General features: G+C 42.1%; 1 protein-coding gene across 1 annotated transcript in view; it reads right to left on the reverse strand.

Moving 5' to 3' along the window:
* mecom (MDS1 and EVI1 complex locus) overlaps positions 1-23,000 on the reverse strand; it is a 124,952-nt gene that overhangs the window by 66,687 nt on the left and 35,265 nt on the right. The window contains exon 2 of the mRNA XM_085370500.1: positions 17,413-17,759. Within this exon, the coding sequence (XP_085226626.1) occupies positions 17,413-17,759 (347 nt within the window). The remainder of the gene's footprint in view (positions 1-17,412; positions 17,760-23,000) is intronic.

Genomic DNA, 23,000 nt, shown 5'->3' on the forward strand with positions numbered 1-23,000 from the left:
ATTTTTCTGCCCTTAGACTGTCCTTCAGTAAAGAGATTAACAAATTAGCTTTGGAAAATGTTCAAGAGAACATGACCTTCTGAATCAGACACAGCCATGAGTTTTCTTGGTAGTTTTTTAAAATCTAATTTATAAACCAACAAACATTCTGTCAGGAAAATTATGAGCAAAAAAAACTAAAAAAAAAAAAAAGTATGATAAGTAGCTTTCATTCAGATGATAAGATAAAATTCTCGCTAAGAACAAACAATTAAAATGCTGTCTAACTTGCACACTACTAAGTTTTTAGTTGAAAACCGCATACCTATACACCCAAATGCATCACTAATCTGCTGACAGGCAATTGTTGTGCCTTTGTGAGACATATATGATAGAAATCACACATTTCAAACATTTTTCATTTCTGTGACAGCTTTATCAAAATCCTTTGTGTTTGAGATGACGATGATGCACTCGGTGCACTTTTTATCTAAGGTCCCTGCCAGCACAACACTGAGTAACTGTTGGCCCTATCAGTGAGAGAAAGCACAGAAGAATCTGGGAACAAATATTTAATGTTGCTTATCGCAAAGTGCATCAGCAATAAATGCCTCAAGGTGACAGAGTTTGGCTTATTATTCAATCTGAGAAATAATAGGGTGAAGTGATTATAGCATGTTCAGAGTGGGAGGCAGGGATTTATGTGCATATGCATATCACCTGTGCAACAATATATTTTTCTAATGGTGATAAGTTAAGGAGAAAATGTTTCCATGAGGCAGCTATTAACCAAATATGAAGTGAAGCTATATTGTCCATACACATGGGGTACTGCACAAATATAGACACAGTCATTTCTTAGTAAGGTGACCTCGTAAGGTTAATGGAAAAAACTACACAGTCAGTAAGGATAAGTCAACAAACTTTAAACTTGCTTCACTCGCTAACTGACCGCTACACTCTGTGTCCTCCACTGATGTGAAAAGACACAGGTATGATTTCTTGCTTCTATTTAGGCTGCGACAAAAGGAAAGTTGAATAAAATGCCACTCGAGTCTGCCTCCCATTCTCCAGACCTCTCAGTATCTCCCAACTATGCAACCAATAAATAGCACAGCATGCTTAGTTATTTCCTCGTTGGGGCAGACAGAGAATAAGAGGTGGGGCTGAATGCCACTGCCGATATATGCACCTGACTGCTGTAAATCACCATCGCAGCGGTCCCATCTTCGCGCTGGAGATTTAATGAACTACCGCGGGCTTTTTATACCTCTTAAGGCTCGCTGAGTGACCACTTTGTACTTGTTCAGAAGAGAGGGGACACTGCTTCTGCCCACTAAATCTTCCCTGTGCCACAGAGGATAAAATCTCCCTTTATTCATGGGCTATTTACCAGATCCAGATTTATTACGGAGGGGGTACTCTAACAAAAGGGTGGGTGAGAGACAAACCCCTGACTTCCCTCTTCTCTCTCTATCCCTGGGCACTGAGATAGAGACCTGGGAGCCCAGCATCTCACCCACATTGGGCTTGTTTCATTGTGAGCGAGTTTCCTGTTTTTTAAAGGGTAAAAGTTTCTGAATGCACTGCTCAGGATAGTAGAAACGAGTACCTGAAAACACCCGTGCCTTTTATCACGGGGTATTCGTAGTGTATGCTTGCTCTACGTATGCCTCAGCTGGCCTCTTTGTGACCCATTGCTATTGTTGCCATGGCTACAGTCCTCCCTTGTTGTATTTGCTGGCTGAGGGGTCATGGGTGAAAGGTCAAAATGATACACGACAAGCGCTTAACAAAACCTTTGAACGTCTTCACCAAAAACTCACTCAAAGAGACTTTTTTGTAAGTGGCACAAATGCACATAAAAGCTGGAGTTATAAATATACATATTGCTACAAGGGGACTGTCACCTCAGTGACCTTGACCGCACATCTTTCTGCACTATATTTCTCTGGTCTTAAACAAGCTAATGGCTAATACCAACAGCCCACCTGTCTGCCTCCCTTCTGCAGGCTACCGGCTGCCTGCCACTACTTGTATTCCGCAGTTCATGGACTTTGCTGACCCAGCTTTGACCCTGATACATTGTGTCTCCTTATTCCTCTTGAATAGACCCTGTTCTCTCCTCCCCTAGAAAGGAGGTTACGAACTTCTACTGCAGTTTCTTTGTGCTACTGTTGTTCGACTCTGGGCATTTAGATTCCTGACTCCTGACACTCTACCTGGATAGTAAACACGCTTCACAATCTGTGATATTTTACATGATACTTGTTATTCTTAATTTTCTTCTTCACTCCAGGAGAATAAAACTGAACCGAAGACCAACCTGAAACTCAGGCCCAAGATGCAAAAAGACAACTGTGAATAATGCTAACACAATAATCAGCGTATTCCTCCCTCTCTGCTCTATAAAGAACAACCACACAACTTTAATGTTTCTAAGAAAAACAAGTTCTAACGGCGCTCAGCAGACTTTTGCAGGCTTCTCTGCTGCTTTCTCATTAGCAGCATGAAAGAAGCCTGGCGGAAACTCCAGTGGTGCACGGACACAGCTGTGAGCTTTTGAGTTTGAGCAAAAAGTTTTTCTCAATAATATTTCATAAAAAAAGGCGAGCAGATTAATTACTGAATTTGATCTCGCTGGAGAAACTCTCTGAGAATTCAGAGTTAGCAGAGATAAGGGGGACATCAAACAGCCACATGTGTTTGCTTATTTTTAAAAAGCTGGAACTTGTTATCAGGGCTGGGCAGGACTTTAGACTCCACACATCTTGTTGTTGTGGAGCCTTTCTAGTCTTGAGTGTGATGACGAGATGGGGGTGGTGGCGGTTAATGGCAGTAGTTGCTTGTGTGTGTATGATGGGGCTCGAACCCTGCTGCTAATCACCCCGCCTCCACCCTGCGCAGCCAGAGACCGATGCCTGGATGGGTGCCAGAAGTTCTGAACTAATATTCACAATAATGTTTCTGCTCCGAGGGGCCAGCGACAGAAAACACTGTGGAGTCGTGCCAGCTTTTTCTCCCCTCCTGTTCTCCTCTTTCCACTGCCCCACACCTCCCTCACCACCGGGAGTTTCTCTTTCTGTAGTTTTTCCACCTTCTTTTTCTCCTTTAATTTAAACATTTTAAAAGCTATGGCATACTGAAATATGTTTGCATATGCGCTGCGTGTGAACTATTTAAAGCCTAAGCGTGCTTAATGTTTACTATAATAAGCTGCAGTTGCCGGAATGACGGTATAATGATTACAGACTGAAACGTCACTCATCATTAAGACACTGTGCTTTTAATAGAGAGAGATTGCATTCTAACATTTAAGCTTAAACATTTGTATTTGTTGTTGTGTAAATGGTACATTGGATAAAAAATTTTTTATTGAAGTTGAATGGAATAATGATATTTTATTACGTTGAAAGTAATAAACCGGCTGATGTATTAAATTATCCTGGCATCCATAGAACTCTTTTGACTTGAAGCTATTCAAACATCACCGTTATGACATGTGTGATACGTGACCAGTACCTACGCTTGAAACTCAAAGTTTTTCTTCAAGATGTCTTCCTCCTATTTCCTCTTCCACTACAGCTCGCATGGCCTCGACTTCTCACAGTTTCTAAATTTTGATCTAATACAACAGAGTCTCGTGTACTTGTCTGACCTGTGAAGTGATCCCTGAATGGTAATTCTGTCCCAGACTCATATTGAATATAGCCTTTGGCTCACTTCACAGCACACCAGTGGAAATGTAGTGTTTTATTGCACTCTCTACATATGTATGTTGATGTGTATACGGCGCAGGGAGAAGGAGATGTACTGGATCTCCTCTGAGCTATCTCCACTCACCGGTCTTTATAGACCCTATTCACACCGGTGGCATTTATCACAGCTGTGTGCGTGTGTCTGCATGCATGTGGCATGTTTCTGTGTGCGGCTGTGATTGTTTGTGTCTCCGTGCCTCTTTATGTGTGGGAATATGGTTGTGTGAGGGTGTCCGTTTGTCAGAGGCATCCACCATTGCATCTCCCTCAACCACCCCGCTGATTGCTCCATTGATGGTAGAATGCATCATACCCCCCCTACATCCCAAAAACTGATGATGCTGTCGCCCCAAAATCCCTTTTGTAGCCTTACCATCAAGAATCATCATAAATAACCATGACATCATCCCATTCTTATCTATAGGACGTCCCATGCTGATCGATAGCATGGCTCCTGGAGTGTAAATAGCTTCTAATGCCCCATCTTCCCCTTCAAATAGGTCTACATTATTTATGATGGCTGTTAGGTTACCAGTCCAGGACACAATTTATTTCATCCAACCCCTGCTCCTATTATACCAATGCTTTTGAGTCTTGATGGAAGATTTGAGCAGAGGGTTGGAGATTGAGGGGGAGCATTCACGGCACAGAGAAAAAAAAAATCATGCCTCTGTTCCCGGAAAAGCGCCCACATACACATATTCATACTTAAACTCCTAGTCCACTCATCAATGGGAGCCCATGAGAGGAAGAGGAAGGAGAAAAAAATTAAGGAGGAGCGAAAGTGGACCTGAGTGCTGCCTGGTCCCACCCCGTGGTAACGATGGGACATCCGTTACTCAGATGACAGTGAGAGTGGCAGGCCTATTTGTGCGGCCGCTAGCACGCAGTGACGGATTGGACAGACACAGCAGTTGGAGGCTGCATGGAAGTGACAGGCTGCATTTCCATTTGGGTGAAAAATCTGGTTAACGTGGCTAACATGGCTGGCTGGGTGAGGAGAAACAGGGCCGCATGAGCTGGTTGGGGCCCATGTGGTCAGTGCATCTATGCTTATTGATTGGTCAGTGTACTTTTCAGTCTACCCCTTTGTCCTGGTTCCTCTCACCCCTGAACATAACAGACAGACTGCCTGTCTGTACTGTAGAAAAAGAATCAGACACAAATGAAAATAAGGTAAAGAGTAAAATAGATATAAAAAGTGATTCAGAAAAATTCTGAAAGCGGTGTCCCATCTAAACTTTTTGACACTTTAACAACATATAAAAGAGTTTTTAAAAAAACATCCCTCACATAGCTGTTAATGTGTAAGGACTGTGAACGGCTTGAACTCCTTGTGTTTGGAGAGCCTTGCCAGGTTCATGCTGTTGGATTGGCAGATGGTTACGGGAAGCACATATATCAACATAGACTTCTCATAGACTCTAGAATAACACGCCTTTTCATAATCATCATTTAATACAAGGTTACACACGAAGCAGGCAGCCTCTTTGTGAAACTTTTCATGGCTGAAGATTTGGGGTTTGGGGCTTCTTTCATCAGGGATGGAAAGACTGACTTTTTGCTGAGATGGACAGCTCACTAGTCAGAAGAGAGGGGCGGCGAGGTGTTATTCTGCAAGCAAAACCTGGGGGTTTGTGTGCGAGAGCAGTCTGAGGAATGTTCATCCTCACGCCTCATTGATGTTCTCATTGCTGGGTGCAGATCGAGCAATGGAGATGGAACCCTAGATTTACGGGACATGCCAGAAGCTTCACATCCTTGGGCCCCCTGGGGCCAATCCCCTGTCTTGATCTGGCCTGCAAGGAAAACAGCCGTCCCTCACAGCCTGACAGTGAGGTGGAGCCATCCAAACACACATGCAGGACTGAGACTGGTGGAAATAAGGAATGTAAAACAGTGAGGGAGGCGTGAAGGGAGGCCACGAAGCCCGCTGCAGCTCTGGGAGGGCAGTTCTTTATTTTAACAGAGATGAAACTGGAAGGCTGGGTTCATGGGGAAACCGAAAGCTGATTACTTTATCTCTGTGAAGTCATTTCAGTGGGTAGTTTCTATGGCGATGCATGTAAACAAACAGTAGCTGATCTGATTTGGACCTTTTACTGAACAGGTGTTCACATTCAGTTAACAGTGGTTTAGTCATTGCCTTATTAATGTGCTTAATGAGAGAGAAAGTACAAGAAATGGAAACTCTTTTCCCTAATTCTTTCTCAGCATCGCTCATAAACATCAGAGTCCTTAAAGAGAGGAGAGGTTTTTTGCTTCCTAAAGTCCACAAAGGCCTTTTTGTCCCCTGCAGGAACTGGTAGCTGTTCAGGAAGTAGAATCTGGTGCCAGCAGGATGATTTATGGCTCAGTGTCCTGGGTGGCAGTTGGACCTGATCCCACTGTCACTCAGGCTGGGGAGAAGCACTGCATGGCCCAATGAGAGGGTGCCCAGAACTCTAAAGCTTCACAATGCATGTCATAAAGTAGCTTGGAGGGAAGGGAAGCAACCATAAAACGGCCTAAGGAAAGAGAACAATTGGAGGAGGGAATGTGGATGATCCAAACTCTGCTCTAAGACACTCTACCAGGATCTGTTTTTTTGCATCCTCTCCTCCTCTCCTCTCCCACTTTGGGCTGATGACAGAGCGTAATTCAGCTGAGAAATAGATTTTGCAAGACTTTTTTTCATCTGTGCAAAAGACGCTAACTCGTTAGGACTTCACAGGACTTGCCAGAGCAGGAGACAACAATTAGTTTGTTGGAGATGTCAGAAATGGCCACTGAGTTTTGCGGGAAGAAATCCTTTGTGACGGATTGGTGCTGACACTGCAGGCAGATGAGGAGGGAGCGACAGACTCCCAAAGCGCCGTGTGAAGTGGAGGAACCTTTGGGCTGCATTAACCCTTATCTGTGAGCTCCCATGAACAAAGTTCCTTCACAGACTACCTGCTGTAGCCTGGAAAATCCTATTACAGACTGCAGGGGGACACTTGGGAACACTCCACCGGGAAATCTGTCTCCCTCAGCACGTACCAGAGACAGGACATCGAGTTCCCTCTCCACCTCCTCAGCTCATTTTGTCTCTCTTTCATTCATTTTGGCTGATTTTCTCTTTCTCTTGTACCCTTCACTCCCTTTTATCTGTCTTTGGTTCTCTTCTGCCTCATTTATCACTCTTCTGTTTACCCTGTCTAGTTTTTGCCCATGCTATCTTCTTCCAGACTGCCCCTCAGTTGTTATGCATAGGTTTCCTCCTAGTCACTCAGGGACTGCCTTTTCTAAAAGCACTATCTGCTAACCGCTATCTTTGGGTGACAAAGCTGCATTCATCTGCTGACAAAGGGTGACAGCTATGAGGGGACATTAATTGCCTGCTCCATGCTCCATACTTAAAACAAAAACAAAAACATGTATATATATAAACTCACGAGCTGTATTCATTTTACATCCTCAAAACAACCCCAAAACACTTATATACATAACAACAGGTATAATAAAGATTCTTGCTGTTACTTTAAATGCAGCCCTTATATATCATTGGCCAATAATTCCTTCCTTCCTTCAATTTTCCCAAAGGCATTTAAAGTTACAAATGAATCCGATCATTCATTGCTTAATGAGCAGGTGCAGTAAATTCTTCACCCCGTTTAAAAGAAGCGATCAACCCTTTTTTTGTTTTTAAAGGAATGCATGTTTATCCTGAATATAATTAAACATCCCATACTGTAATTACATAATGACAATAACTAATGGACTAAATCATTAATAAGCAACCTGAAAGCAATTTGAAAACAATTATTGGCCAGGATGTGGTCCTTTGTTATTACCAAGGTAATTAACCCCATTAAATACAAGCGCCAGAGTAATTTAAAATGTGACCTTCAAACAGTGTACAAACTATTTCATACACTGTTTGTTAATTGGCACTCTGTATTAGCAGGCCAAAGAACTGCTTAGATTAGAAAGAGATGCAGACATGAGTGGCTGGTCGAAGGTGTGTGGGCAGAAGTGCAGCACTGAGTAAACTAGACAATATGACAATTAAAATATTTATATTTAAAAGCCCAGCGTTCTCTGCATATATTTAACATATATCAAGGGACGAGTGGGATTTCCTGTGTTTGGGATGGTGAACAAGCTTTTTAGCTAGATGAGCTAGAGCAAAATTCACTAGTTTTTTTTCCCAACATAACATTTACAGTAAACAATCACAAATCTCAAAAATTAACTTATGTTTATATATAAGTTACTAAGGTTGAAAGGTTTTTTTGCTGAAAATATAGTGAAATATGGTGGACTGGAGATATAAAGGAACAATACATATGGACCTACAGTGGTAAAGTGAACATTTTTTTCAGGTAAATGTAAAACCAAACATTTACATTAATTGTGAAATGAGCAGGAAATAACTAACATTGATTTATTCTGTACACTTGTACTAGCAGTAATACTTCTATCAATACTAGTTATACTAAAAGGGTGTTTTTTTTAATCACAGTTCTATTGACCAGTGCGGCACGTGTGACATAATTCTCTATATTTATTCATGCAGTCAGAGTAGATGAGACATCTTAATTGATCCTATCATTTTAATAACTCGCGTTACCAAGCAGTATATACAACACCCTGGAACAACCTGGTGTGGTCCTCTTTTCTGCCAATCATTTGCTCCTGCGTGATTTTTGGCTTTTTTTCTTTTTTCATTCACTCCGGGACGACATCTGAGGGGAACAGACAAGGCCAGCGCACAAATATTGACTTTCCAATAACACAAGAGTGCACAGCAGCCTATCATATGGCTCAAATTAAAGCATTATGACATAATAGAGCAAAGTCGGGGTTAAGACCTCATTACTGCCACCCTGGGCCTCTACTTTCGCTCCCTCTAGAACTGGCTGCTCACAGTTCTGGTTTGAGACGTGCTCTATTGTAATTGGAGTACGAATATAGAGTAATTGGGGAAAGGTGGAGCACATTACTGTGCTAAATTTGGTCTGGTCTGAAGATTTTACCATGTTTAACCAAATAATAGGTACTCAAACCACACCAGCCACACAATACATATAGAAATGTGCACGATTCATAAGGAATACATGGACGCATATATGTATGTGGAGATTATGATTCTGTGTAGGTGATAATAGCTGTGAGAGTATGAGGGAGAGTCCTGCAGAGGCTAAGAGGGCAGAAAGCCTTGGGTTGTGCCTGTTTGCACAGCTCTGACCACAGACACTGAGAAAGTGGTTTTGTAGAGCAGTATTAGCTCTTGATTATTTGCGTTAACCGGTACTTAGATTTACTGCCTGGGTAATGCGATCTGACTGGTAGTTAAGCACTAGCAGCAACACAGGGCAGGAAAGCCAGGACAAAGTTGCTATTCCATCTCTATTTCCTCAGACTGGACCAATAAAAAACCTGCAAACTCTGCCCCCGAGTCCCCGTCTACCCCCTCACTATAACCCACCCCATTGGGAAGACATTTGGAAACAATCAGTGGTGTGTTTTAAGGGAAGGTGCTTCCCCTATCAATCCCCCTAGATAAGGTATCTATGGGCCTAGCTCCATGGCTCCGCACACGGAATTCATCACCTCGGCTTCCTGTATGCTGTTTAGCGGTCCCCTCATTTTCACTCCTATCTGTGCAGAGTGCAGAGGGCACATTTTGTGGGTCTGTGTTTGGGTGTTAAACCTGTGGCATTTATTTCACTGGGTTTGGTGAACTGTGAAAATGGATGAACTATTCAAACATGCAGTGCTGCTGTGTAAGCGAATAATGGCATTTTGTAGTATTGTTGTTTTGCATAAGGATCTGTGCAGATGATGAGATGCGTTTGATTTGATTGCTCCTTACACGGGTGGAGTCATTGTTCATTCTTTTAATTGTTTTTTCTATATTTACTTCAGAACTTTCACCACATTTACTACCAACAGAATTGTAAATTAACAAGAGGATGTTAGCTCAAGCGTTCTCTAATTGCCGTCCAGCTTCATGGATCTAATGAATTAGCTCAAGCTGGTAAACTTTTCTCATTTCTGCTTTTACTTCGACCTGTAAATGATCTAATAGCTGTTACAGCTTTTAAGGCTCACTTTGAGGATTCCCTCTTCTATCAGAAGTATTAACAGTGCTATAGATGCTATAGCCGAGTATAGATGATCTAAATGTGTGTTACAAGGCAGCAGCGTTTATATCTCCCCTGTGAGTTAATATACCTGCATATAAATTCCATTATATCTGTGGCTGTCTAGACATGTGTCACTGCGTTATTGAGCTTGCTCTGCATGCGTTCCAGAGCCTCCTTTGTTAAGAACAGAGCATTTTATGTGTGTTTTCTGACTCCCACCATGCACTATCAGCTCCTCAAACATTTGCTTGCAGATGTGTCAGGTATAATAGGGAGAGAAACATGCCCCCTGCCTTGAGCTTTTGAAATACGTGGACTCCTCCGTCCTCATCCCTGCTTTTTCTGACCTCCTTCTTCAATCAAACAGGTTTTTCCATTCACTTCAGATCTAATAAGGCTGGTGACCTTTGCCCTGCTTGGATGGATCCCTGGTGAGAGCCTCCTTCACCTGGTATTGTGCTGCTGGCTACACCTTCCAACTGGCATAGCCCCCACTCACGCCTGCCTTTGTCCTTCTGCAATTCACTCTGACTTTGTTCAGTTAGTTAACCTAGCTTCCTCTCCCTGCTGGGAACTCAGACGGAGGAAAGGCAGGAGGCGGGGGAACCAAGAGGAGAAGGTGGAGAAGGGGGGATAAGAAATCTGTATAGTTTTTATGTTCTTTAACAAGAGAACAGTAGCCTCTGGAGAAAGTGGGGGATTTGGCTGACCCAGCACTCCTCTCGGTAAATACCCTCACACGTAATGTCTTATATTCGGTCTGTATGAATGTGTCTCGTCTCCTCTCGCTCCTCTCACATGAGATTAGAACATCAGTTACCCGCCACCTCTCGAACACCCAGATCAACTGACACACACTGGCCTCGACCAGCACCAACAAGCAACAGATTAACCCAAAGAAATGGATTATCAGTCAGCTGAGAGGCAGGGAGATGGACCCCCAGCTTGCTTTGTCTTTGGGGGTTTTGAACGGGCATCACTGCCGTCCAAGACAATCAAGATCCAGTTACACAGGACAAAAAGCCCATCTCCCTCACAGACACCAGGAGAGACAAGGGCAAGATGCTGACACACACGGGTGAATGCACTTCTGGGGTTGTTTTGACTCATGGGAGTCTACACACACAGCAACATTTGAACATCTCAGATGTTTTTGTTGCCTAGCAGGTTAAAACACATAGTTTTTACTTAGCTGAAATATAACAATACAATTACTTACTTCAGTTAGTTTTCTAACTGAAGTAAGTAAATTGTTACAAAGTTATGCTTTTTTTTCCTGACATCTATGAATTCCTGTTATTTAAATATAGTAGACAGACAGGTTGGGATAGCAGAACAAAACTGTGATTGATCACATTGACATATATGATGCATTTGAGCTCATAAAGAATGCAATTTATATTGTTTGCACACTGTTTAAAAGGCTGCTTTGCTCTTGTGCAGCATTTCTCTTGAACATGTATGTACTGCAATGTCACCAGAGAAGACGAATGGTGAAGTTGGAGAATTCTTCAAAGGTTAAACTGCTTTTACCTTCAGATATTAAATGGGTCAGGGTATCTTGACATTATCATTGCTGGTAGTGCTGGCCAAGGCAAGGCTGAAGTGTTTGATTAGATAAGGAGAAAATGATTTACAGAGTTAAACTGCAGGTGACAGCTATAATTTCGATTTGAAGTGCAAGATTTGTTTTCCTGCATAAAAGCATCGTAACATATTCAGAACCTTGTATACAGCAGCGACACTTTCTGCATTGTCACTAATCATTTGTGTGATATGTAAAGGGTGAGTGGTGGAATCTTCCAACATGAGTGTCATTCCAATGGCAATGTTTTTTGTTTTATTATAGTTTAATTATGGGAGTTGAAAAATAAACCTGGGAGTGACTGGGGCTCAGATATCAGGAAAATTTAACTAGTAGTAACACACACACAGATCTCAGTTATATCCCTGTAATTGCCACTAATATGTGATTAAATTGCATATTTCCTCTGCAGCACAGCCATAACAAGGTGTCTTGTTCAGAACATCCTGTCTATTGGGTGACACATTTGGTGGTTGTACTTGCCTACCTCAGTGATAGTGTTCCTGTGTTATTGCACACAGTGTCCCAGCGGTCAGTTGGTGCTTTTGTTGGTGCGCTTCTCGTAGGTTCCCACAACGATGTCAGCGCTGCCTTGTGTTCGCACGGCACAATGCATTGACAACCGCTGTTCACGTTGCCTTTGTAGATGCAAGACTTTTTCACTTTGAATTTCTGAAAACTACGCCCGCGCGTGTGTGTAAATGTGTGAAAATGTGAAGATGTGTGCCCATTGAGGGAGCGCGTGAGTGACAGAGAGGTTCATCCCTAGTGCTGGCCTTTCTAAGCGCTGCTGTGGGCAGGGCCATCTATGCTGACAGTAGATGGGATGTGGCAGGGGCTGGGGGATTAAGAGGCTTTTAGCCAGGACTGAGAGTGGCTCTTTCTCCTCGTGACAGAGAGAGGTGACAGGCCATCAGCGCACAGAGGACAGGCGGACAGCCAGCCAGAGACATCTGCATTCATTCAGGACAGCAGCTTATCCGTGCACAAAAAACACGCCCTCTTGAAACGCCCTCCATCTACACTCTCACACTCTGTCTCACGCATGCATACATAAAAACATACACTGACACACATGCAGCATGCAGACACACAAATGCTTCATTTCCTAGTTTATAGTAAATTTATAAAATGCTAAAGTAGCAAAACACTTCAGATTGATTTTTAATTTTTTTTTATTTATTTATTTTTGCTGTTAAGTAAATATGACCCGACACCTCCCTTATATGATCAATGTGACTGCTTAAGGTTCTTTAGGATGAAGTTTTATCAACAAATCGAACCTGAATTTTAAGATTTATTATTGTGTTGCAATTAATCACAAGCACACCGTTTTGAATTGACACTAAGTGAAAAGATGAACCTCCTCCTGGTCAGGCATCTGCCACTCCTCCTCCTTCCATCCTCCCATCCTCTCATGACTGGGAGGTTGAGAAGACAGGCAGAGCCTGGAAAGGCCCTGCCCAGCCATTTAATCCTCTACTCCCATTCACCATCACTGCTAATCTCCTACACCACCTCCCCACCACCACCACTGCCACCAACAGTATCGCCTCCACCTCCACCTCCACTTCTCCCTCAAGAGGTGCACAAAGACCCTAAGCGCCCCTGTCCCGCCCCACCCGCCATCCCACCCCTTCTCGTATCCCTAACCTGCTCCGCCCAGTGCTCCTCCAGCAGGAGGCACCCAGTTTTCTAAGCCCAGGAACCATAATCCTGTGGGGCTCCAAGTTTGGGTGAGCCCAAAGGCTCATTGAGTGCCGGATAACTCTCTCCGGGACTTTAGCTGTCTGTCTTATTGTTGCTGCTGCTGAGAAGAGGACAGACACAAATGGAGTTTGAATTTCAATGCTAACGACTCAGAGAAAGAGACAGCAGAATATGGACTGGTGGGCATCCAGGCGTTAAGAGTATTTTCAAGGAGGCCATGGGGAAACACATGCAAATACTGTGGGCAAGTGCAGGCCATAACATCCTTATTCTAAGAAAGGCTGAATGCAATACGGTTATTTTTGTTTGTTTTACAAGATCCCAATTATATTCAAAGCTGAAGATATTTAACACTATTTGGATTTATTTGAAATTTGTTCTTGTTGTCATGAAATTTAGTTCACTAAAGTTGAATATGAATCTTAAGTCATAAAGCGGCATTTATGTTTCTGTTTTTGTTAAAAAGGAATAAATCTTACACCATCGGTATGTAAAACATTTACACCCACATTTCTTTCAGATTTAATTCATCTTTCATCGCACCATAATATTAACTTCAATATTTGAGTGAAATCTGTGACAATCTGTGCTCTCCTCCTCTACTGGATCACCCCAGGGTTGCTGCCTCTCTCCCCTTCTGTTCATTCTGTACACAAATGAGTGTCGCAGCAGTTTCACGAACAGACACATCCTGAAGTTTGCTGACGACACAGTGATCGTCAGTCTTCTAGTGGGGGATGAGTCAGGCCATGGACAGGTTGTAGATGATTTTGTGAATTGGTGTGATGAGTCCTTCCTTTCACTTAATGTGTCAAAAACTAAAGACATGATTATTGATTTTAGGAAGTCGTCTTATAGGTCATCACCTACTATCATTAAAACTGCAGATATTGGGATAGTTGAGAGTTATAAATATCTAGGTGTGGTACTTGACCATAAACTGTGTTTTGAATCTCATGCTGATGCCACTACTAAAAAAGTTCAACAAAGACTGTTCTTTTTAAGGAAAATTAGATCTTTTAATGTCTCATCTGAGATGTTGTCCTTGTTTTATAGAAGTTTTATCGAATCTGTGATGTCTTTTTGTATTGCTGCCTGGTTTGGTAACCTGACGGTGAAGAATAAGAATCGGTTGGGACTTCTGGTAAAAACTGCTAGCAAAATTTCAGGACGTTGGCAAGATGGACTTTTGGCCATTTACAATAGAAATGTGTTTAGAAAGGCTCATTCTATTATTAATTGTGTGAACCATCCACTTCACAGTGAGTTTGAGTTGTTGCCTTCCGGCCGCCGTTTTAGAGTACCTCCGAGGAGGACTAAAAGACTCCAGGTCTCTTTTATCCCTACTGCGTCTTGTCTCCTTAATGGCAAATAATTGTCCTTGAACTTTCTATCATTATTATTGTTATTATTATTTTATAGTATTGTTCTGTTTATTTTTATCCTGCTGCTAAACTAATTTCCCCTTGTGGGACAATAAAGAAATTGAATTGAATTTGAATTAAAAAATGCATTTCAAAATATTTTAGTATTTGATATTCTCCCCCTTTGCCGTTGAGCGGGATTGTGACGTGAAAAATGACAGCTCGGTCTCCTTGGTAGTTTTGGAAATTTCTGAGGTGCGTTTTGGATCATTAAACTGCTGCTGTATGATGATGGTTTGTCTCATGGAACAAACTTTGGATTACTGATCCTTCTGGACTTTCTCAAGGCTCTGAATGTCTGCTTCAAATGATGGGAATCAGAAATCTGAGCTTTAATAAGAAGTCGTTGCCACATATTTGCTTAAATTTAATTGACAACCTATACATACTACTACTCCAACTTAAATATTTTTGCTTATTTTAGGCATTAGATTGAATAACACATAAATTCTTAAAGGTTTTTGTTGCTTTCAGTGTTTTGAGAATTCAATTCTGACATATCTTTAAAGTTATTTCAGGACCCCAATTTCTCTATCTTTCTTCCTCTAGTGCTCTAACTTTTCTTTGTGATAAGGCAGAGCTCTTCCTCACATTCTGAACTAGTGTCTGATTGAAGGATTTCAGACTGACACAGGTATCATTAGATCTATACAATCCTCAGCACAAACACAATTCGCTCATAAAAAACAACACAACTAACTAATACAATTGCCTAAGCATGCACACAAACACAAATACATTCACACTGTGCACACAACTGCTAGCACGGTCAGCACTTTGGTTCTGCATGCGACAGCGTAGGTGAGCTTGACAGATCCCTCGCCACTGCTTCTCTGCCTTTTATTTACAGAAGCTATCTTTCCCATAAGTCACCATTCCTGTATTCATAAAGCATCATGGTTGTCATAACTCATTCTTCCCCTTTATGAATAAAGCTCCCAAATTTATGGTGATGGCGCTGAGAAGTGGTGGCCTCCCTGGTGACAAACTTTCCCCAGTCTGTCACCACTGGCCTGAGCTGCTTCAGAGCCCTAGATCAAAAGCTCCAGATGGGAGCGCCACTTTATCGCTCCCCGGTCGGTGACATCACCTTGCTGCGCTGTGCGGGATTGATGATGAAAGCAAACATATCTATCTTAGCTCACATTTACCAAATCAATTTTATTTTTACAGACCCTCCGCAGGGTTATTGGCATATTGACGGGTTGCAGGCAAAAGGAAGGCGGAGGGAGTGGGGTGAGCGATGGCCGAGGGATAGTAAACGGGTGGGCATGGGAGAAGAGGGGGAGGGTCAGGAGGGCTTAATGGTGTTTACCATATTTAATGCAGAGGGATGTCATCACTGAATATCCATTCTGAATAATGTGGCATTTCATCATAAATTCTTTACAACTTATTTACTTAATGGAAAGAGTTATGGCTTGCTGTCAGGGCGGTAATTAAACATTGTGATACAGTGCTGCCTCGCCAGGATCCCATCTTTCCCCTCAACTCCCCCATCCGCCTGCCCCAAGACACACACATATGCACACTCACATCCAAGCTCCTCAGCTTCTTAAATACATATTATTATTCAAGCTCCCCATAAATTACCACAGGATTAAAATTCATGAAACCTTTTTTCTTTATTTCCTTCCCTGGGAAAAAGAATAACCCAGAGCTTGTTCAACCAGCTGTAAATCTCTTTGGGAGAGACAGGGACTTCATATTATGATTTTATATCATGAAAATTGGCTTAAATAAAGACTATTTCATCACTTCAATTTAACGCAAATTTATATTTGCATCCCGCTCTGCAGTTGATAAAGAGGTAGAAGTTGCTTCCTGGAGAAATTCAGCTTAAAAAGAAATAATAAAATAGCTAAGGAGCAGAAATTTATTTTGGTTTTCTCCAAACCAAAAACCACTAAGTTTGAACTGATGGGCTGGATTAATGCTGTATGATGCAAACCAACTGAGGACGAGTCCAAATCCCAAACTATTTATATGAGCTGAATGTTAATATTTTACCAACATGCTCTCAGTCAGCTATAAAGTGCAGCACGGAAACGTTCTCTGTAGTTAGACTCTACAAAGAGGAAAAATGCTGTATTGAATCATCGTTTTCTTTATATACCTTGACTTCTCACTTCAGTGAGCTGCATGGTCGGCTTTTCTTAAGCTCTGCGCTACAAATCCCTGAGTTTCAAAGACTAAATCCTCACGTTCAAATGAGAGAGGATCTATTTTGGGAGTCTGAATGAAGCCAATACTCCCCCGCGCCTCTCCGTCCTGCTCCATAAAACTGAACTAGCCTGACACTGACAGAGACCACATCTAACCTTTGACCTTGTGCCGTGACCCTGCATTCGATTTTTTTGTGTCTCCTGACCAATATGTGATTTGCCAGTGGTCGCACTGGGTCCCTAACCGGGATGAAGAAGGGATTTATGGCTTTTCATTTTAATTGAGTTAAGAGCACGAGCTCAACTCACTTTCTTTCAGTCGCGCTGACCTAACATTACATCATTGGGCAACAAACGGCAGCAACAACTTTGTGGTCACTGTGCTAAATGTGAACATGACGACATGGAAGGAAATAAAAAGTGGACTGATGTGAACGCTACACAGTGTACAGGGGAAGGAAATTCCATCTCGTCAAAAAGTGTGATACTACTGCTGTAGAAAAAACATAGTGAAATGCAGTTATGTCACATAAATGCACATAAACGCTTCTTGTTTTAATCTGGACACCCTGGTTGCCTAAAGGATCTTTGATGCCACCTATAAACATCTCTCTTCCCAGCTTTATTCCCTGTCACTAGATAACATAATGAAATACAGGAGTTTGTATATGTTCCTACCTCCCAGCCTTGAGTAGGATCTTGGAGACAAGGCCTGTGCTCTCCTTCATATGGTCCAAATCGCTCCCCGACGTTCACCTTCCTGCGGCTCCAGATGCCCAGCCCTCCAGATGGGACGGTTGACTCTCGCAATTCAAAGTCAAAGGGAATGCTCAGATCTTCTTGGGGGAAAAAGATGCTTTGGTGTTGGAATGACAGATGGTCCTGTGGAGAGGACTCATCGTCAGAGAGTGAAGGTGATCCCGGGTCTTCTGGCAGGGCCGAAGAAGGTGTAGGATCCCCATCAGAGCCGCATACGTCGTCTAAGATGTCGGATGGATAAAGAGGTATCTTATCATCTCCGTCACCTGCAAGAGACAAGAAGTCTTGATGTGAGGGTCATGTCCAATGACATAAAGTGGCAACGGGTTATTGTTCCCATCTCTTTAACTTACTTCAGAGATGAAGGACAACATATGAAAACTTGATTAGTTCAAATAAACAGTAGGAGACAGAAGGGCCTTCGGGTCTGGAAACAGCAAATGTATCATGCAAGGGGACCTTCATTCTGTTGCAGTGGAAATTAGTAGTAAAAAACAGGAGATCCTGAAGTGAGCCCACTTCTTGTTTATAATTTGTACTCGCCTGGCATGTTCCTGCCTTAGGAATTAAGCAAGGCAAATTTAATTTTTAAAATAAAACCTATTAGGTCAAAAACAGGTTTTTGGGCCCTACGGCAAAGGGTTGACCCAGCATTGTGCTATTCTGGCTGTTTTATAATTCTTTTTCCTGAACTCTTTCTTCAATGTGCAGTGAAAACAGAGGGAACAGAGAGACACACACTAAGGTTTATTGTGAGTGGAGTGAAACAGGATATTGAAGCACGACCCCTCAACCCACACTGGGCTTCTTTAGAATGGCACACGTGGCTGTTGAGCCTAATAGTGAAATAAAGATTGAATTATTCCCAGTGTTGAAACAATCTGTGATGGTATAAACTTGCAATGCTGTGAAGTCTTTGAAACAGAGGTAGATTGAAAGAAGCACATTAATTTGAAAAACAGTTGCATTTAAAATACAAAGTCACTCACAATCATATCTTTATTCTCTTCCCCCTCCTGCCCCCCCCCCCCCCCCCCTCTTTCTTAAATAGATAACTATCATATCTGATATCATATCTCACAGTACAATAATATTGAATGGGTTGCATTGTTGTATTTTGTCATGTTTCTCAGGTCTTTGTCTGAATTTCTACGAACATTATTGCTAAGGATTGTCTTATTGCATTGGAGTCACACTGGGTTAAATATGTACACTTGGGTTTTAAGGGGTATTTATTATTTTCTTCTTTTTTTTGGGTTGTATGGAAGCCCCAAACGCAATTTCATTGTTCTTGACAATGACAATAAATAAATAAATACTAAAATACTAAATATGTACAGGTAGGACGTTTTAAATACAACATCATATATGAGATGTCGCCCAGCAAGCAAAGACACAGCAAGGCAGTAATTGAGCCAGCGAACGCAACGGGCTGCTAGCCAGGTGTTGCAGGGTGGGACAGAAAGACACTAAAAGCCGGAAATGATCCACAGGAAACTGCTGTTCTGTGGTGGGCTGTGCCTAACACACACTGACAGGTCACAGGGAGAAGGAGCTCTGCTAATGAGGCTCAACAACCCATCCCTGGGATGAGGAACATTCCTGAAGGGCTTCCTGTGTGACACTGTACCTCAGCGCTGTCAGCCACGGAACCTTTGATCCACCCAGATACACACACGCACTTCTTGTTCACTGGCCTTGAATTAAACATGTGTCTGATTGAATAAATGGGGCATTGTGATTGGCCACAGGCGGTCATGAACTAACCTGAGAAATTAACTTAAGACTTGAACAAAACCAATGCACTTCAATATTTGTATGCTTCCAACTTAGCACTGCTACATTACTCGACACACAAGATAAGCCAAGACCAGCGAGCTACACATTTGTAAATATATGCAGACTCCATTTTTCTCAAGGTCAGAACACAAGTTGTGGTGAAGAGGAATGTAAAACTGTAAAGTACTGCATAAGTAGTACATAAGATGTTTTCCTCTGTCAGTAAGAATCATAATTCCTGTCAAACTGTGTGTTTGCTGTGGCAAAGAAAAAAAAATCTATGCATGAACATAGTTTGCTGAATCAGCTCTCTGTTATATTATTATTTTCTGTGTAATCCAGCATGTGCACCTGTGCGTGCATGTTTTGTCAAGGCGTACTTACAACTAAAGCAGTTCTGATAGTCATTCCCTGCAGCAATACCTGATCACAGTGTCTACACGGTGTACAACTATTGTGTTTGACATACACACTGTGTGGGCCCAGGGAATTTAAAGGAGACGTCTTTCAAAGACTCGACTGGACTGGGCCGGGCATGAAACCCAATGTGGCTCTGGGAGTAAGGGTAATGATTTTCAGCACAGAGACTGTGTAACATGGTTAGAGGCCTGGATGTGAAGTTTGCCACATGGTAGAGGGACAAGAGCTTTTAAAGGTAACTGTATCCCACCATTGCTGTTTCTCCTCTGACATTTTCCCTCTCACGCTGGTCTCCAAGTTTATATTTGATTCAGGCCAGGAATTCCTCTGGTCCACTGGACCCCACAAGAGCATTTCGGCTCATAAACATATATGTTTCTGTAAAGTAAACGATTGCTGAAAACAAATATGCTATGTGCAGAGTTTTGAAAATTGTGGTCTCGTGTGTAGATGACTGATAATTTAGTCTTAGGGCTTTGCTTAGGTGTGTGGACAGCAGTGACACTGCAGTTGGATGATCAGATCAGTGTGTGTGTGTGTGTGTGAGTGCATGCATTTTTAATGCTCTGCCTACATGCAGCAAACGGTCGTGTTTGTTTGTTCAGTAATGGACATTACTTCACCATTGCAAGCTGACGCCCTTCATCAAAGTGGGAGCTCTGAAAGAATTTTGGATTGAGAAGGGGAACTCCATCTCAGAGCATGCTCATGACTTCAACTGCATTAATAACACAGATTGCACATCAAGATAGTACCAGCAAGCACGGGAGGGGGTGCACTCCTGAGAAACTTTGATGTTTATGTATCCAAAAGACAAAAAGCAAAACAGTGAGGGAAACAAAATTATCTCCTCATCAGAATCAGCCATTAGCACAGGAAAGCACATATTGGCTTATTGAATAAACACAGATATGCACACACATACTTATACATCATGTATTCAAATGGTTGAGCTTGATGCCAAATTCATTAATTTTTATTAAGAGGGAAAACATTCGTTCCCGGCCCTGCTATCTGCATGGGTGGAATGATTTTCACCTCTGCCACAATGTGTTGGGCGAACTCATACATCACATGATTACCCCTAGCACGGCCGCCATCATCAGGGAGTGAATTAAAGATGATAGAAAGAGCTATTAATCACTGTGACAAAGCCCCTAATGGAGGTGTGACCCAGCCAGTGCTGACGGGACGCCAAGAGGACGCACCCACGGGACAAATGGATACATATGTTTACAGAGAGAATAACCTACCTGTGGACATACTCGACCCCTCCTCTCTGAGTGGTTTTTTTTTTTTTTTTGGTTCTTTGATCCGCTGTCTTTCCTGCTGTTGTGTGTCTTTTTTTCCAGTTCTATTCTTTGTCTGTATTTTATTTAATTATTTGGCTGCGTCTTGTTGTTAGCAGGTGAGGAAGAGCTGGAGAAGTCAAAAATATTAAGACTTAAAAAAAATATATAATCTGTCAGCTAAAGCATGAGTTTTATTATTTGTAGACAGTGGGTGAAGTTAGGAAAAGAGTTTTTCCACTGTATGTCTGTTCATAGTATACAATGAGATGAAAACATCATTCATCTACTGAGCCTGAGGACAATTCAGAGTACAAATCATTTACCAGAGAAAGAGCTCGAAGACTTGATTGATGGGGGTCTTAGATCATGAAATATGGAAATTAACTTCTCACCTAATGTGGAGCGGCCCTCGTGCTTATCTGTAGACATCATTTTTCTCATGTGATAACAGACAGCCAGGCATGAGGCGATGTATGGGGTCTTACCCTTGTACTACAGGTCAAACATTATCACATATGATCTCCTCCATTTGTCATCATCCACATTTAAAAACTGCACACTTCATCACATCCCTGCTTTCGCTTTATATCCAAGCACCACGGAAATCAGTTTGCTCTGCTGTTCCAAGAACTTAGAAAGAATATCTGTGCAGTAAAAATGAGCACTGAAAACACAAATACTCAAAATATGTGGCAGCGACTGAAGGGCCATAGCATGATTGCTGTTGTTTCTGCTTTTGTCCTGAAAAACAAGATACCCCAAGAGACTGTGACTGAATTCAAAACACATAAAAATAATTATCTTTCATTTGGTTAATTTTAACGCTCTCACAGCTACTGCCAATCAGAAAATGACTGCTGTAGATTTGCTAAGTACTGTTAATTACAGTGCATCACTGTGCGGCTATATTCCCTCAGCAGGGTGCATAGGAGAGCGTTTGGAGCCCCATGGCCTCGGGAGAGGCAATAAGCTTCCTAATTAACTCTGTCTTTGTGCTTAATGGAGGCCTTAACACCGCTTTTAGGGAGTCTTTTGGTCCGTGGGTCCATTGGGGTGACTGTGGAACTGACTGATACGAAGCACAAACATTCAAATCTGTAGGTAGCTCGACAACAACAGTTTTAGGCAATTGTCCACAGTTTATCTGTCAACATTTGGTTCTCAGACCACCAAGAATTTCCACATTTAAAACAAGATATGGTTTGTTAGACAGAATGTGGTAAAAATCTAAACAAATCATATAAAAATATGTGAATGTAAAATTTTGTTCTAGTGGCTTTATGTGTTTGTATTTCTCTTATGCTTTTCATGCTTACTCCCAGAGAGACCAGAAAATACATCAAAGATGGTTTTGTGTAAGTAATGCTCTGTTACTGTATGTTTAAATAAATACCATTTATATAGCTGCCTTCACTCCATATTATTACAAATTGGTATTTGTATTATGCAAAATGTTTAAGCTGGCACACACGCACACACACACACACACACACACATGCACACATACACACATAAACACACACTAACGGGAACAGAGCTCTTAACACAGTGTTAATTAATGAGAGCATTGTCCATGTTTTTTCCCCCTTGTCTTAGTCAATGACTCCTCATTCCAAATGGAAAACACTCCATTAAGGGCTGTGGGCGAAGTTACCAATTAACACCGTGGAACAAACTGAAACTTTGAGCTGGTCCCCTGTGCGTGCGCACACATATACACATACACACACACACAGACACCTAATTAATTAGCATTAGTTGTGATTAATAATGAGCGTCCTTTAATGGTAAATCTGCAGCTCCGATGGCAGGCTGACACAACAAAGGAGTCTGTGTACGCGCCAGGATTTATCTGCCGAGCTGCTCGGGGATTTTAACATGTTTCTCACAGGCTTGACAAATGGCCTATTAATTATCTAATGTTGTCTGACAACAACCGCTTGATAAAGATGTATGTTTAGACAGGGAGAGGAGGGGAAGAAACAGCAGAGGGAAAGAGAGAAGCCTGTGCGAGGA

Source organism: Diplotaxodon limnothrissa, linkage group LG14 (genome assembly GCF_057381915.1).
Source record: "Diplotaxodon limnothrissa isolate DT_005_m linkage group LG14, D_limnothrissa_male_GT1.1, whole genome shotgun sequence".
Classification (NCBI taxonomy): domain Eukaryota; kingdom Metazoa; phylum Chordata; class Actinopteri; order Cichliformes; family Cichlidae; genus Diplotaxodon; species Diplotaxodon limnothrissa.